This window comes from Genypterus blacodes, unplaced genomic scaffold (assembly GCF_046128005.1).
Source record: "Genypterus blacodes isolate CSIRO-AG114 ecotype Tasmania unplaced genomic scaffold, CSIRO-AGI_Gbla_v1 ptg000032l_1, whole genome shotgun sequence".
NCBI lineage: Eukaryota > Metazoa > Chordata > Actinopteri > Ophidiiformes > Ophidiidae > Genypterus > Genypterus blacodes.
In genome coordinates, this window is record NW_027466845.1 from 7,848,826 (window position 1) to 7,866,060 (window position 17,235).

The 17,235-nt window shown below is 44.3% G+C and overlaps 1 protein-coding gene across 1 annotated transcript in view; it reads right to left on the reverse strand.

The window, feature by feature from the left end:
- Window positions 1–16,531, reverse strand: part of ift80 (intraflagellar transport 80 homolog (Chlamydomonas)) — a 35,316-nt gene extending 18,785 nt beyond the window's left edge. Inside the window, exons 1-8 of the mRNA XM_076146044.1 lie at window positions 16,129–16,531; window positions 15,761–15,828; window positions 15,159–15,377; window positions 13,218–13,328; window positions 12,987–13,055; window positions 10,218–10,327; window positions 8,004–8,093; window positions 7,767–7,904 (exon numbers count right to left, since the gene is read on the reverse strand). Of these exons, the coding sequence (XP_076002159.1) occupies window positions 7,767–7,904; window positions 8,004–8,093; window positions 10,218–10,327; window positions 12,987–13,055; window positions 13,218–13,328; window positions 15,159–15,377; window positions 15,761–15,800 (777 nt within the window). The 5' untranslated portion in view covers window positions 15,801–15,828; window positions 16,129–16,531. The remainder of the gene's footprint in view (window positions 1–7,766; window positions 7,905–8,003; window positions 8,094–10,217; window positions 10,328–12,986; window positions 13,056–13,217; window positions 13,329–15,158; window positions 15,378–15,760; window positions 15,829–16,128) is intronic.
- Window positions 16,532–17,235: the final 704 nt, after the last annotated feature.

The window sequence follows — 17,235 nt, forward strand, 5'->3', positions numbered from 1 at the left end:
CCACTAATAGTAGGTATAGAACATACTGAACCATTTGTCAAGGGACAACAGATGTAGTTCATCTAAAGGCCTACACACAGTTGAAGGGTCTGGAAAATTCAGCCAATGAGCCCCGACAAGTCTCTATGGGATTCCTACAGAGACACAAAGAGTTTTTGTAAAGCGCTGACAAGCACCATTCTGAACTGCTCTATAGTGCTTTATGACACACCTGTTGATTCCAGCTATAAATTGTAGCCTTACACCTAAGCTTGTGCTCTAATGTGAAATATGTATACTCCTCTGTATAGGTTTCATAGAGTGCTGAACAAACACACACACACACACACACACACACACACACACACACACACACACACACACACACACACACACACACACACACACACACACACACACACACACACACACACACACACACACACACACACACACACACACACACACACACACACACACACACACGGGGTACGGGTGCATACGTGATGACAAATCCATTGCTGCTCTCAAGAGGAAAAACGATTTAACAAATTACACCAAAAAAGGAGAACCAGTCAATACATAAGCCAATGTCTAAAATGTACCACTCTGATCTGTGTTGAATCCAGCAGCACAGGGAAGGCACCCTGGGGGGAAGCCAAAATTAAACCCTTTCAAATCATCCTTCTCTGGAACTTCATTCACTGCCTGCAGGCTGGCCCAGGACCTCAATAACAGCCCTTAATGAACTCTGTGCTGGCAGTCAGGCTTGAAGTGATACAACAGTTACACACATGCTCTGCGTTTGTGTATTTGTGCGTAACGCCAAAGCTTTTTATTTGCTCCCGGCCTTTGTCACCCAATATCACCTTCATTTCTTACACCCCACTCACTCTGAGAGTGTGACATGTTTGTCTAGTGAGTGGAGGTAGTGATTTAGGGCTGCGGGGAGTGATGACTCTGCCAGAGGGGCTGGCAGGGCACTGTCTCACTGTCATACGCTCACTCCAGCCACGCGGGGAAGGAGGGGTGGAGAAGCAAAGGAAAAGAGAGGGGCAAGAGCAGAGCGAGAGAGAGAGGGAGAGGGAGAGGGAGAGGGAGAAGGAGAGTGAGAGTGAGAGTGAGAGAGAGCGAGAGAGAGAGAGAGAGAGAGAGAGAGAGAGAGAGAGCAAAAGAGCGAGAGAGGGAGAGAGAGACTTGAGGGAAAGAGAAACCACCGTCTTTTATGGAGACCAATCCTCCAAGCCTCACTGCCTGGGCCAACTTTACAGGATATATTGGACAGTTCCACACTACCCCACCCCCCATGCCTCCAACTGCTCTCTTTTCTCAGCTCTTTTTCATGCTCCCCTCCTTTTTGGTTTCCAACAAGGCAAGCCTTTAGCTGAACTCTGGAGAGGTGTAAAAGTAATACCATGTCAACAAGTGCCTTTTACTCCAACCCACTTTGAACACACACACACACACACACACACACACACACACACACACACACACACACACACACACACACACACACACACACACACACACACACACACACACACACACACACACACACACACACACACACACACACAAAATAATTAGGGTCAATCATCTCCAAGAAAGACCTTGGTATACACGTCGCTCTGCAGACTGAGCCAGAACAATACAGAGATTCTGTGCTTTGGACCCTATAGAGCTTCTTGTGAATATAAGTGAAACTCAGTGTAAGAACTGCATCTTTCACTGTCTAGGCTTGGCTTCAACCCACCTGGCAACCTCGATGGGGTGTAGGGTGTAGGACAAGCGCTATGAAGGGTGAGACAGACCCTAAATGCCCTTTAGAGAACCTGCGCCCCCTTGCTCCCACTGCACAGAGAGAGAGAGAGCGGGAGCAGCGAGAGAACAGCGAGGAAGAGAGCAGAGAGCAAGAAATAGCACGCAAAAGCACAGATCTGGAAGGGGAGGGAGGGAGGGAGGGTTAAAGAGAGTGGGTGGAAGAGAGAGAGAGAGAGAGAGAGCAAGCGCAACAGAGAGTGAGAGGGAGTGAGAGAGAGAGAGAGAGAGAGAGCGAGTAAGAAGTAGCCCAGCCCAGTTGCCTGGGGAGAAAACTGCTCTGCTGCTGACTCAGGACTCTCTTTGTTTGACAATGCTCCCTCTTTCTTGCTTTCTCACTCGCTCTCTCTCTCCGCCTTACACACACGCTGTCAAACTCTGCTTTTTTCAAACACTCAGTCATTATCTTTTTCTCATGTGCACATGGTCGTATGCCAATTATTTCACTCTGTGCCTTGCTCTTCATCATTCCCTCCTCTCTCCTGATCACCCCCCCCCCACAGTTTTTCCATCCACTAGCCTGTGTGTGTGTGTGTGTGTGTGTGTGTGTGTGTGTGTGTGTGTGTGTGTGTGTGTGTGTGTGTATGTGTGTGTGTCTCCTAGTCCTGCAACCTTTTCCCTTACTTTTGCTGTGACATTTTCCTCCATCTGTGCTATACTGTACTAACACCCCCCCTCTCTCGTGTGATGAAAACAGATAAAGGCGTGCAGCCTAATAAATCTACAATGTTTTTTTCGGGCCTTTTCATGCTCCACTAACAGCAGTTCAGGATCAGGACCAGAAATCTCGACTGTTTTATTCCCTTCCAGAAGCCGTAGTTTCCAGATGTTAGCCTGCCTGAGGTTGGCAGAAGAAGTCGCCAACCTCAGGCCCAGGTATATGCTCCCAAAAGATAGAACAAGCATGCAAAGGACGACAGGAGGAAGCCCAAACTTAAGCAATTAGGGAGACCGTGGCATGTCACAGCAGATGAGAGGCTCCTGCCAAGAAAGGAAGCAAGAGAGAATAAAAGAAGATTGACCAATGGCAGGCTAATGGAGAGTCAGGAGTGATTGTCGCTCTATGAGAGTAAATACTGGTTGGCAACCATAAGGATGGCAGACAAAGATCCTATAGAGGCAGAGGCTGCAAATGAAAGACAGAACAGACAAACACAGAGTGACACAATGGGAGGGGGGCGATTCCAGTTGGACATTCCCACCCAAAGAGGACTCCCCGCCCTCACCCAGAGAAAAAGGGAGTAAGACGGGAGCTTCGGTGAAGAGGGGAGAGCAGAGAAAAGGAGAAGGGGGGTGGGGTGGGTGGGTGGGGTGAGGGGGTGTAGCACTGATAAGCAGGAGGTAGACCAACACATCCTGACTCAGTGTGGAGGGAGTCATGTACAGCAAAAGAAGGAGAAGAAGAGCAGAGTTTCATATCTCTGTGCAGCGTGGGAGAAAGAGGGAAAGGGTGCTGGTACATCACAGACAGAAGTAATTAAGAAGAATGTGATGTAGATCGGTGCTCTTAAGTCCATGCAGCACGACTGTTAGACCAAAGTACTGGCACCAAAGTGCTCAGGATGGATGGGGCAGGTGAGGGAAGATGTAGCCGCTCTGTTTGATACAAAGTCCAGAGCAAAGACCATAGAGCCGGCAGGAAATTCAAGCTGCAATTGATTCATCAATGGTTGCAATGACTGATGTTGTGTTGTGAAGTAACAGGTATGCATAGCAGATAGTGTTTATGAAGAAAGAGGCTCCACTAACAGAACAACACCAACAGTACAAGCTTTCTATTGGACACAAGAGTTATGGTTTTTATCTCCCACAACAATTACTGTATACTTAAAGATAGTATACGACAAGTCTATTTAAGCTAAAGCTAAGCCTGAAGCTAACTTGTAAACCATGTGATCATAGTAACTAGCTGGCCTTGTAGTAAGAGGAGGAGTATAAAGGAGACGTTATGATAGGAGAGGGCGAACGAAGATGCTGTGTACAGGTTTATAGGTAGCAGAGTGGCAGGATGTTGGATGGGGCCGGGGCTAAGATCAGCCACGTCTTCTGTCAGACGTCAGCCAGAGCAGAACAGTGGAGGGAGGAGAGATATAATCACTGAGCTCAATGGTCCTTGGGTTTAAGACGTGATTGAGCGTCAAACCGAGCAAAAGGGCGGTGAAATGATAAAGGACTCTGCCCTTGAACCAGAGAGCTGTCTTCAAGCCCTCTTGACAGCAAGCATACGCCTTGCTCAAGTGTCCTTCAGCAAGACACCAAATCCCCATAAGCTCCCAGGCCTGCAGCTGACCCTGAACTTTGACCCCCTCCCCCTGTAAGCAAAAACAGAACTCTGGCTTTATTGATTAGTTGAAAGTTGCAGAGAGAAAAAATCAGTCAAACGAATGATTTTCTAGCCATCTGTGATAATGTAAAAACAAAACAAGCATAGGGGGAATCAAAACAGGAGCAAAGCCCGCTGAAGCACAAATTGCATTTATGTGTGTGAGCGGGGCTGTACAGTGGCGAGAGAAGGGGGGAGAAAAGGAGGGAAGAGCAGCGGAGGGAGAGGGAGAGAGAAGGCGAGAGAGGGTGCATGCCTGGCACAATGAGTCCTACTTGTTAGCCAGTGACACAGTGTCAGGGATCGTGACAGGGTCCAGACGCTAGACACCAGCTGCAGCGCCTCGTAAATAGACTGCTGTCTCGCAGGCGCATTTACACAGCCATGGTTGTGGTCGTGCACGCGCACGCGCACACGCACACGCACACACACACACACACACACACACACACACACACACACAGGCATGTGGTCACATGCATACACTATGGCAGGCACAGATACAGACACTGACTTATTGTCTCTTCCAAATCTTGTAAAAGGGGGATAGTGAACTCCTTTGTGTCTTGCGTCCTACTTAATATCCCGTACAGAAAAAAGGCTTTCACACGCTGCAAACTTACAGAAGCTCAACTCAGCTAAAATAATTAACTCTATAAAAACAGCACAGTCATATATTTAAGAATTATTTGTTGATACTTTCAGAAAAAATAAAGATTTCTTGTCTTTGTCTTGTTTTAACTAGTTCCCTCTATGGTTGAATAAATAGACTTTCCCTGTGTAAACTGTATGTGTGTGCACGCGCATGTGTGTGTGTATTACTCCACAGTGATAACGAGTGGGGGGGGCAACACACTACTTCTGTGCTGTGGTGTGCAGAGGGGGGGAAACTAGGAAAGAGGGGGAGCTGAAAAATGAGGAGGAGGAGGGGACAGTTGAGAGTTTGGGGCCAAGGGGAGAATTGGACTGGAGGTGAAGGGGTTAAATGTGCGGGGCTGATCCTGCTGAGCCAGCAGCAATACGTTAAAGTGCAAGGTTTCATTGTAGCAGATACAGAATGAAACTCCTTCCCATTAGTCACGCTAGTAACTAAAAAGACCATTTTCACGGCTTAACCCTTAACGTGCCACAAACAAACCACTGAAAACCAACACAGGTAAGGCCCTCAGCTGCTCACTGGCTCGTGTGTCTGTGTGCGCACACAGCAAAATGACACAAATGACAAACTTTCAACGCAATTTGTATGAGAATTACACATTATGCCTGAGAGGAGTGATTGTGTGAATTCCCATATAGAAACAGACGTAGATGGAGTGACCTTTGAGAGGGATTTTCTTCTTCTCCCCTCTTTGTTTCTCTTTTCCCTCCTCTTCTTGAGCAAGCCTCCCACGCCGTGCTACAGTACACAATGTCTCTGAGGGGGTTAGGGAGGAGAACGCAAGTGCACCCTTCCCCCAGTTAGAGCAGGGCAGAGCCATAATCATCATAATTATCATCATCATCATCACTGCCATCATCACACTGCCTTAACCAAGGCAAACTTTAGTAAAGCAAGTGGTGCAATGACAGAACAATGGAACAAATCCAGTTACGCTCAGTTACGACTTAATTGCATACAATTTGTTATTTGTGTTTATACTGAGAAAATGGATAGAAGATGAATGATTCCATCAGCTCACAGCTCCTCTGTCCCAAAAACTACTGTAACCTCTGATTCACAACACCAAAATACAAAGAAAAGTGATTTCCCTCCTTTCCCCACCCCCCTTTGGCCATGCATGCTGACACACACACACACACACACACACACACACACACCTTACTCTCCTGCAGAAGACATATGTGTTGGCTCAGACCTCTCTCCAGCCCATTTGTTTTAGTGCTCCAGAAAAAAAAAGTCATTTGATCCTAATTAAATCAAAATGGAGCATGAAATGCCTGGTGATCAGCACAGAGGAGCCCGGCCCTGCCTGTTTGCTTTCATTACATCAGGTCTGATACAGCAATACACTGACATGTGCTTGTAAATGTAAAAAAAAAAAAAAAAAAAAGTCTTAAATACCTCATCATGCAGAGAAGGGACACAGTAAAGAAAACAGCCCCTCTGGCCAAACATCTAACCATAATAATAAACAATTTCCATCTATCGTTCTCTTATTAGAACTCTGGTTAACAGGTAAAAGACGTGTAATGTGGCTTAACAAGGGAACGCAACGCATGGAAAAAGTTGCAAACTTAAAAATCCAAACCCTAATACACAAAAATCATTGACTGTGTGGAAAATGACTTTGATTATAAAGAAAAAATATACTGGCAGACGAGAAAACGGAAGGAAATTCATACTATATATACTGTATGACACTGGTGTATGGTTACACAACAGTTGACGTTGACAAAAACAAAACACAACTGTGATCTGGATTGAGAAAGAGACCTTCTTCTTCTCCTTCTTCTTCTTCTTTTATAAATAGCGGATCAACCCAACACGTGTCGGACCCATTTATATCAAACTGCTGCTTGTCACTATTTGTAGTCACACCAGTCTGCAGCTGCACTTCCACACACACTCACTTCTGAAACCATATAATTACACATAATTACATTAAAGTACCAAGTTAAGTCTCAGTTTTGGGTTCCCTGACGTATTCCTTTCCTCCGTCACATGCAGTATCTCTAAGCTCACTCTCTTCCTCATAGGACCAGGTAGCCAAGGGTTAAATGTGACTTCATAATACCTGAAAGTAATGACCCACATTCACAGGTGGGGGAAAGAGATTTAGCCGATGCGGGGTGAGACACACACACACACACACACACACACGCACACACACACGCACACGCACACGCACACGCACACGCACACGCACACGCACACACGCACACACGCACACACGCACACACGCACACACGCACGTCTGGCTGACAACTTTTATCTACCTTTGTTTTTTATCTACCTTTGTTGAACACACTTATTGTAAGTCGCTTTGGATAAAAGCGTCTGCCAAATGACCGTAATGTAATGTAATGTAACTGTCTGAATACGGCATTAGTGTCAAAGTGTTGTGTTTTTGCTCGGCATCGTGTCTCAACACATCTGCTTTTGACGTTATCATAAAGTGACAGGCTGTAATACAGTCTTTAGTGTAGTGTGAGAAACTGTGTAAATTATTTCTAACGCGTGGTAATCCTGCATCAGCATTCCTTAATCCGCTGACGAGCACGACTTCAACCAGAGAGGAAGAACCAATCACTGAAATTACACGGTGCGGCCTCTTCTGGAATGAAAACCTCCATTACCTTGGCACTGTGTGGCACATGGCCCGCCCCCCCCTGCTTTAATGCTCCCTCGGCGTTTTGTGTGACAGGGTATTAAGACTGAGATCCGATATTTCATGTTAATGCGTGAGGAGATAATAGCAGAGAGAGGTAACTATCAACGCCACATTCTGTTCATCTGGCGTGTGTCTGGCTGTGGACAAGTGCACAATGAAAACTGGTGAAACTTTGGCTAAAGTGGAGTGGCAGGACAGATGTGGTGTGTTGATGTTCCACGTGTGGCTTTATAGTCCAGCCTGAAGTACAAATAAACAAACAAAGCTTTACCTAACCTAAATGACGAACTTAATAAAAGAGCTATTCTTACTCCAGTCTTATCGCAGAGTCGAAGGGCGTTGAAGGAGCCCACGGCGAACACCTCGCCATCTGGAGCCCACGACAAAGAGGTGACCGGGTAGTCGTGCGACGACGAAGAGTACAGCAGGCGACCGTAGCTGTCCCACACCTGGTGAGGGAGAAGAGCGAAGAGGTGTGAATCAGTTCAGCCGAGAGATCCAAAACACCCACGGAAGAGTTCCCAAAAGTAGACTGAAGCACCACTCACCTTGTATTTACAGTCTTCTCCACCCGATAGTATGAGATCATTGACAGAATTCCAGTCCACCTTCAAAATGACCCCATCGTGAGCTTTCCACTGGTGAGAGGGGGAGAGAGAGAGAGATTTGTGTTTACAGAACCATCCATTCATTTGTTCTAGTAGGACTCTGCCTTACTCTCATTGAAATCATATTCTGACCTGCAGTGTCTGTTAGATTAAAATATTGCATTAATCTTAAGTAAAAGAAAGTCAAATTCAAATATATGACTGTTTTTTTGTGTGATGTCTGTGTGTCTGACAACCTCAGTGATTCCACTCCACCCACGTTTGACGAGCAGGTCTGTTTGGAGCCAGAAAATTACGCAACAAGATGTGTAGGAGCCACCTATACGGCTGCGGCGCCGACACACACGGCAGAAAGCCCCGTCGCCAGCCTTCGCTTGCTGCATCCATATCTGGTTCCTGCTCTCCATAATGCCTACAATCCTTTATTTTTTGTACCCTCCTCCTCCAGTGTGTGTATCTGTGTCAGCGTATGAGGTTGTAAAGGTCACAGGGGTTCTCCTCATGAAGCTCTGTGTGTGTGTGTGTGTGTGTGTGTGTGTGTGTGTGTGTGTGTGTGTGTGTGTGTGTGTGTGTGTGTGTGTGTGTGTGCGCGCACACCAAGTGTGGTCATAGCTGAGAGGGAGCAAAGGGGTGAAAAGGCACACATTAAACCCTCCGCTGTTTACTCAAGGTCCCGGGCGCTATTCAGCCCCATGAAGAACAATAAACAAATGTATACATGAACAAGAAAAATACTCAGTGGTGTGCGAGGTCCTCAGTCTGGCACCTCTGCTTAATGTGGGAGCACTGGAGCACACCCAGGACGGATCTACATCAGTTTGTCACGTTTGGTCCTTTTATTTTGCAGCGGCGTAGTGGTCAAGTTGATGAAAACGATATCAACGCAAATATTTCATCCTACTACAGTAGAGATATATGGTTTGTGTGTGTGTGGGTGTGATTAGAAGCATTGCAGCACAAGACGTCTCACAAACCTTCTCCTACCAGTTGTTTACGCCTGCGATCCAGTGTCATTTCTGCATTCACACGTAAAATTGCGTTAAGGCTCGCACAATGATCACCAGTGTTCATTTGGAACAGACTGGATGCTGCAGGAAATGGAATGATGCACACATGAAACAAGCCTTGAAGAGAACATATTGCACTAGATAAGATCTCCTCAGGCTCTCGTAAGCGTTATCTTAGGTTTCATATGCAAATTAGCGAGGCTTTGAAACTATTTCAAACAATATTTTAAATGAACCCTGCGGCAAGTAACTGAAAGGTGTCGTTTCTCTTTTGCACATGTGGGACAAATGCAGGTCACAGGTCATTGACGGCATTAAGCCCAAGCCCCTAGAGGCAGAAACCTTTATTACACATCACAGCACACAGATCAAAGGTAGCCTCAATCAACCCTCAATCTTCATAAGTGACACAAGGAGCTGGACATCAAAGTGAGGGGGGAAACACCCTTGCTAATCATTATATCTGTATGTTTAGGGGCTAGTAATAATTACTCTGCAAATGAACTATTATAGATTTTATTGGTAGCTTCAGGGTCAACATCTAAATAAGATTCAGTCATTAAAAATGGATAAAGACTGAACACTTTAACGATAGTCTTTGGTCTAAAAGTAACAGAAATCTATCTGTTTAGAAGATTTGAGATCATGAAAGTCTTAACTGACTCACAAACAAATACCACATGCTAATGTTTTTAGACTTGACTTCAAAGGAAAGAGATTTACTGAAGAAAGAGAGCTGACAAACCCAAAACCATGAGAAGGAGAGGCCTAATGAGAATAATGAGCGATATCCACAGATGACAGAATTACAGCGGCGGCAGGAGCGGATGTGGCGGTTGCTTTTCAGACACCGAAGTTATGTTGTATGGAAATTACAATGACCATAGTGGGGCCTTAAGTATTTTAGGACGTGATGGAGCGCAGTGACCTTTTAAATTAGCCTGCTCAATTTGTCCCAATGAAAGAGACAGACGGCAGGTATTGGCATTATGAAGAGCAAGTTCTTCCTCTTACTATTAATCAATGAGTCACATGACAGACAGCAGTATGACAAATATACGCTTACCTTATTTATCGAAGGGAATATTTCACGACTGCAAAAGAAACGACACAAAACCACATCACGTCTCATGTGGAGGAGTCTTACCTGTGTGACTTTGGCGCTGGGTTGCAGAGGCTTGATGATGAGCTGTCGGCCCGAGGTGTAGAGGATTCTGTCCGAGTCTGGGCCCCAGGCCACAGAATACACAGGGGACCCTGGACCACACAAACACACAAACACACAAACACACATTATTGTAGCCTAAATCAAAGCTCAACAGACACGATTGAGCAAATCATGTAAAATAATCAATATACTGACAGTGATTTGAGGCAGGGGTGTGAATCCACTGTGTGTGTGTGTGTGTGTGTGTGTGTGTGCGTGTGTGCGTGTGTGTGTGTGTGTGTGTGTGTGTGTGTGCGTGTGTGTGTGTGTGTGTGTTTGTTTCTCCCCCCCCCTCTCTGACAAAGTTGTGAGCAGCAGCTGAAGGATGCAGCCGTGGTAATTTCCCCTCTCAGAAAGTGTCATGTTCCCTCTGAGGTCTCTCACCATTCAATCATTCATTCAGCCTATGGAACAACACTTAGCTTGCAAGTGTTTTGCAAAATGCAAGCTGAGCGAACCTGCCTAACCTCTGCAAGCACAACTGAGTATGTATGTGGGAGTGTGTGTAAAGTGTGTATGTGTGTGTGTATGGGAGGGGGGGGTGACATTTAACCCCACTCCAGGTGCATGTGGTTTCTCGCAAATGCCAACTGGTCACGTGATCTAAAGCTGACAAAAGCGATGAGGGGTTAAGGTGACTCTCTCTCTCTCTCTCTCTCTCTCTCTCTCTCTCTCTCTCTCTCTCTCTCTCTCTCTCTCTCTCTCTCTCTCTCTCTCTCTCTCTCTCTCTCTTCTCTCTCTCTCTCTCTCTCTCTCTCTCTCTCTCTCTCTCTCTCTCTCTCTCTCTCTCTCTCTCTCTCTCTCTCTGGCTTACTCCCTCTCTTTTCTGGTCACATGGGTCACAGTACACACGAACAGACGAAGGTCCCACAGCCTCCTCCTGAAGTTTGTGTGTTTGTGTATGAGCAAGTGATTACATAGTTGCGAGGAGCTACATCTGCACTTTGTGCCATGTGCAGGATGGTGTGTGTGTGTGTGTGTGTGTGTGTGCGTGTCTCTCTCCCTCTTTCTGTCTCTCTCCCTCTGGCGCTGGTGCAAAATCCAGGTGTTCTACAAATCTGTGCCACCCAGCAGCTCATTCTCCAAACAGCCAGCTAAGGGAAAATGTTTCTATTGGGGCTGAATCGCTGTTCCGCTGCCAGGTTTTCCACAGCACCAGTCATTCAGCAGGAGTGTGCCATCCATTTCCCAAGGAGCCATATTTCACCCCCCCCCCTCTCCCCTCATTTTTTTCTCTCTACCACTACTGAGAAAAAAACATTTAATAAGTCAAAGAGCACTATGAATAAATTAATAAGTAAGCCATCTGTAACGTGAACACCGGACAGAGAAATGTATCATTAGGAGGCTTTTATGGCTTTTAATAAAACTCCACTCCTATAAAGCTTTGAAAACTTTATGGTACGTTGAATTAAGAAAACAGAGCTCATGGAGCGACCCTTGCTTTTGGTTGTACCCAGCACAGCTATATCCAGAGCGTGTCACACACACACACACACACGCATTTTCAAAAACACACATCCAAGGAAGAAAAACATTTCCCCTTGATTGTCATCGGCACAGATGCGTGTGTGTGTGTGTGTGTGTGTGAGCCACGTATGCGTCCACGCGACAAACACAGACGGGCTTTCGTGCGGTGCAACCTGCAAGCTCCAACAACTTATCCCTTTACTTTTGTCGTCCGAATTTATTTGCCATCTGGGGCCTCTGTTTTTAAATGGAGGACTAACAAGGCCCCATCTCCGGGGTGGTTATTCTGAGCCCAGCGAGGAGGGGAACTTGTGTGTCATGGCACCAGGAGAAGGGCTCTGTCTGAATGCACAAGAGTAAGACTGTAGTGCTGCACGCCTGCTCCTCTTAATCACTTCAGCTCCCTGCTTCGTGCTCTTTTTCTCTCGGCTCTACGGCTCTCATTCTGTTATTTGGCATCCACACTTCAAGCCAGCGTGTGTGTGTGACTGAAAGAATGAGAAAGGGAGGCTGTAAATTGGTGACTGTGCATTGCGTTGTATTTACTAAACGCCTCACACGGCTGCTGCAGACCAGCACCGTTAAAACATCAGTTTAAAGATCTTGTCGGCGTTTTCTCTCCACTGCCAGTCAATTTATGTAAAATTAAGATTCATATTTAGAAGGGGCGGGGCAGACTGTGAACACCTTGCACATACCTCAAAACTGCTTATCGTCTGTTTATTTTGCTGCATAGCCAATCACATTACAATTACTGGTTTTGACTTTGACTGCTTCAATTACTACAGCAAGTGTTTACTAGGAGTGAAGAACAGGACTTATTACCTTACTGACTGCCACTGGTACAAATGGAGAGCGATTATTCAGGGGTAGAGTCACAAAATAAGAGCATGGTGGCCCTGTATGACATAGGGGCTGTACTGACTATGCCACACTCTCCCAAACATCTTATGACAATTAAGCTGAAAATAAACACAAAGTGTCGACAAACACACACCTACATCTATTACCTCATCAGGTAGTCTATCAAGCACATTACCTGCTACTGTAGGAAAAACAGGCTGACTAGTGATTATTGTATTAATTACACTAGAGGGCAGTGGTTGAGAGCAAAACAAATGAGTGAGCTCAACTTTGCACATAGGTTTTCCGCAATTGTATGTAATCTTCTGCAGTTATGAACTAGATACATACCGTTTATTTATCAAATTCATTTAACTTAGGACCTCAAGCCCTTACCTTGGTGTGTTAGTGTTGAGCGTAGCATTCCACTTTTGGACCAGATCTTCATCTGCCCATCTTCTCCAGCTAAACAAGTTCAGAAACAGATAAAATAGACTTACTGAGAATGTATCTACGGAAAATTCTAAATTTTGATTAAATACATAAAGTGATAATGATTCAATGAATATTCATTTAACACAGACCAAAGATATACAGAAAATGTCTGTGTGTCCCAATTATCTCGACCTGTGACAAGAGCAGTCCCATCATAGTTCCATCGCCCAGCCAGAACGGCGCCTTTGTGCGCGTCGACACTCTTCTCAATGCGCCCTGTCTTGGAGGCAAGGTGGAACTTCCCTAAATGGAGACAAAAGAAGACGTAACATATGGATATTCCATATAACTGGGTTTGAGTGGAGAGAGGGAGTTTACGAACTATAACTCAGGAAGTGCTATAATTTATAATTTACTTTTATAGAGTATGAGCGTGAAGCAAAGTGACCAGAGGAAGAAGTTGCTTTGTACAGCATTGTAACTATCAATCCCCTTAAAGCATAATCAGCAAAAAAGCATTTTCTCCTTTCGGCTAAATTGCAAACTATAACACAAAGCGGATGAGTGAAACTCAAGGGCTTCTGATGGTTGAATTAAAGCATTTTTGTATGTGCTAGACTCGAGGAGCGATCGGGCATGGAGAGTTATTAAAGACACTAGCCAAACATATACTTTGTGGCAATGTGTATTAAAAATTCTGAATGTTCTATGTAATTTCTGGTCGCCTAGAACTGCAAATCAGCATGCTGCTGCTGCTATCTCCTATTTTTAAATATGGACAACCCAACAAATGTGGCTGTTCCAGAGAAGCAGGTAGTGACTATAACAATCATCTGCAGCTGGATTAAAGGACATTTTTACAATTAAAAGAGCATTCTAACCCCACTTTTCATAGACTACTTTATGTGGATCATTTTGTATGTGGTGCTTTTTATGTCGTTTTAAATGCAATGGTTTTGGTAAAACAATCTTGATACATCTATGTCAAACGGATGATGACTTGAAAACCATCAACAAAATGAAAAACTAGAAATCTCTCAGAAACCAATGCCACTGTAAATGATCAAAAAAGTGCTTCCTCACTAAATTCATTTCAATAGATTCCTGGATCTGTATTCACCTCCACAAACTAACACTCTCTTGTTTCTTGTCCCAAGCCCTTACTTTCCACTTAATTGCAGTGGCGGCCAGGCTAATCAAATGAGGTTAGGAAAAGATAAGCAAAGAAAGTTAATATAGATTCTTACAACGATCGCTTTCTGTATAATACTACATCATACATACAGAATTTGAGATGTTGATGTTATCATACATATACATGTCTGCAATTATCATATTGCTCCAGTAGCAAAAAAATAACTTTCAATATTTCAGCAAAAACAAGGCAAGAAGCAGTATAAAGACGCAGAAGGGAATGGTAGCAGAGCTTTCACTACATACTGGTCTGCCAGGGGAAATTGCTGCTTCAGTTTGTGGGTGTGTTTATGCAACTCTACACTGCCATTAGTGTTGTGACCACACATCGCCTGCCGTCACACTACATTCATATTCTGCGTGTATATCTAATATAGGACCGAGACAATACAAATCATGCAGATAATCTCTGGACAGACTTTATTGCCAACTGAGGTAATGTACTACACAGATATTGACTCGAAATCAAGTGTTTGTAATTTGATATTTACCACAGTAACTTAATCTTCAGTGATGCATTAATGCTTTTCATTAAAATGTGGACCAATGTGATCCCGCCCACATCAAAATAGTTGTTTGGTTTAGAAAAAGGCTGTGTTTACTTTACAAGGTAGCAAACTGGTGGCATGATGTAATAAGATGATTTCACTGAACTGCGATAGAAACTCAGCTCCTAAGTTGTTTCCTCTTCCTGTTTATGATCAAGCAAGCATTACTGTCCTCTACTCAGTACAAGCACCAGGGTTAAGTCAGAGTGCCTAAAGCTGTTTAGTTAGCACATCTCCTTATTAAAACATGACTAAACGCCAATCACCAACCCTAGTGGCTGCGGAGCAAATGAACAAATCAGGGAAAAAAACTAACCATTTGATTGTATAAGTGAACACAAATACCCAAATACCAAACCATGTATTCCACTGTGTCAGAGAAGAGACTTGCCATCAGTGCTGGTAAGGACAAAGACTTCAGCCTGGGTTTGCTTCTTGCCCCCTACAGTTTTGGGGAACCAGTGTAGGTCGGTGGGGAAAATTTCCTCAGACAATTTGACGACCACACTGGTCTCGTCGGTCAGCAGGTTCCACTTGAGGATCTGGTGGTCCTCGCTGCATGAGTACAACTCGTCTGCTGTCGTCCAGCCTACACAACTCACAAGTTCCTTATGTGATCAAGTGTTAAGGAAAAGCATGAATTTTAAGGTAAACGATGACTGCGTTCACTCTCATTTATTTTGTGGAGGCTTGTAGTATACTCTGGAAAATGGATGAATAGAGACAAGACAGGCATCGTTTTTGGTACAGTTCCTCTCACGTCAAGCCAAAAGACAGTAATTAATTATAATACAATTATTACTTCTACCAGTTCAATAAATATTACTATCCGATAACAAATTAAGCATATTGCACACGCTTCATAGAACTACACATATCATATAGTAATCGGTTTTTTCAATATTTTCGTCACATATTTTTGTAGAAGTTGTGGATTGAAATACAGAATACCTATGACGGAAGCTTTGACGTAAAACAGACTTCATAAAAGGATATGTTTAGGCTCCTTTAGCAGAGATGTTTTCAGTCTCATGGTGGATGACAGCGTCTGTTGACAGTCCCTGAACGAAAATGTTCACTTCGTAACAGCATTAACTCTCGAATTAAAGTTCATTCTGTCATGCTAATACAATTGGGCTCCATAACAAACGGTCTAGAAGCTTCTAATTATGAAAAGGTGACACGTAGTGAGTGTACGCGGTGGCTGTTGCTACAGGCGAATGTGACCAAACAAGCGTCTGCAGTTGCTACGGTACCTGCCTGTTGCTAACGTGAATTCACGGTCGTCGCAACTAACAAGGCTAACGTTAGCTTAGCTGTTTTCTGGATGAGACGTACACGTCCTGTCGTTGCAGACTTACCCACACGGCTATCGCAAAGCGTGGATATAATTCGCTCAATCAAAAGCTGCATGAACAATACAGCCGCACGAAGGAAACGTACTACACAACTCTTCGCTATGTGTCAGTGAAGTTATCATTGCTAACTTTAGGTAGCCAGTTAGCTATGTTAATGTGGGTCAATAAAAGCCCGCAGCCACGGTTGTCGCGAGAGTTGTGAGTCTCGCTCCCTCGTTGCTGGCTAATTTAAATTATTTACAAGTAAACATTACGCCCGCGTTTAATTCATGTTTTTAAATATGCATAACTAATTACAACAACGTTTAAGATTACTCGTTCACACGTATAATAATATTTTACATGCGTAGTTATCTCCAGGGGCGGGACTTCGTTGTACAGTAAGAGGTAAATAGGTTTTAAAGACGTACACTTTTGAATTTCACATGAACTTTTAATATAATTATACTTCTTAAAAGAATAAAAGTAGATTGTATTCGTCGCTGCGTTTTCTCGGCACATTTCGCGGCAGTGGGCTCGCCTTTTGCCGGGATCGTGAGAGAGTTGGCACCGTCCCCTTTTTTGAATTTCGTGTTTTTTTCCTTGCCCTTTGAACGGTCCATGGTGCCTTGCGTCAGTTTGTAACGAATTCGGTTCGACGGCACAGTTTAGGCGCCATTTACAAGTTACAGTTTTCGAGCAGGGGAGCGAGTCGGAATGAAACGCAACTGAGATTTTTTGGATTATATTTTCCCAATTTTTGGATTAACGAATACTTTTGTAAGAGAAATCGAGATTCCACTCTAGGAGGGAAAAGTCTTCGCCGATCGTGCGCAGATAGCGAGAGGTAAAAGGGAACATTTGAGCGAATCGTCATGAGAAAGTTTGCGTCTAAAATTGAATACTTTCTTGCTTGCTTTCTAACTACATTTAACGAAAAAATAAGGATAATATAAATTTTACGACGGAAAACACAATAATCAGCAATGTTAGCAATGCATTGAAAGTTGGTTCACCATTTAACACGCGACTCCTTAGATATCCTATCTTACTTACAATATTACAGTAAGCCAAATGCTGCTCATTTCAGCTTTTTAAACTCGGGTAGACGGTTTAATAAACGCCAATGGT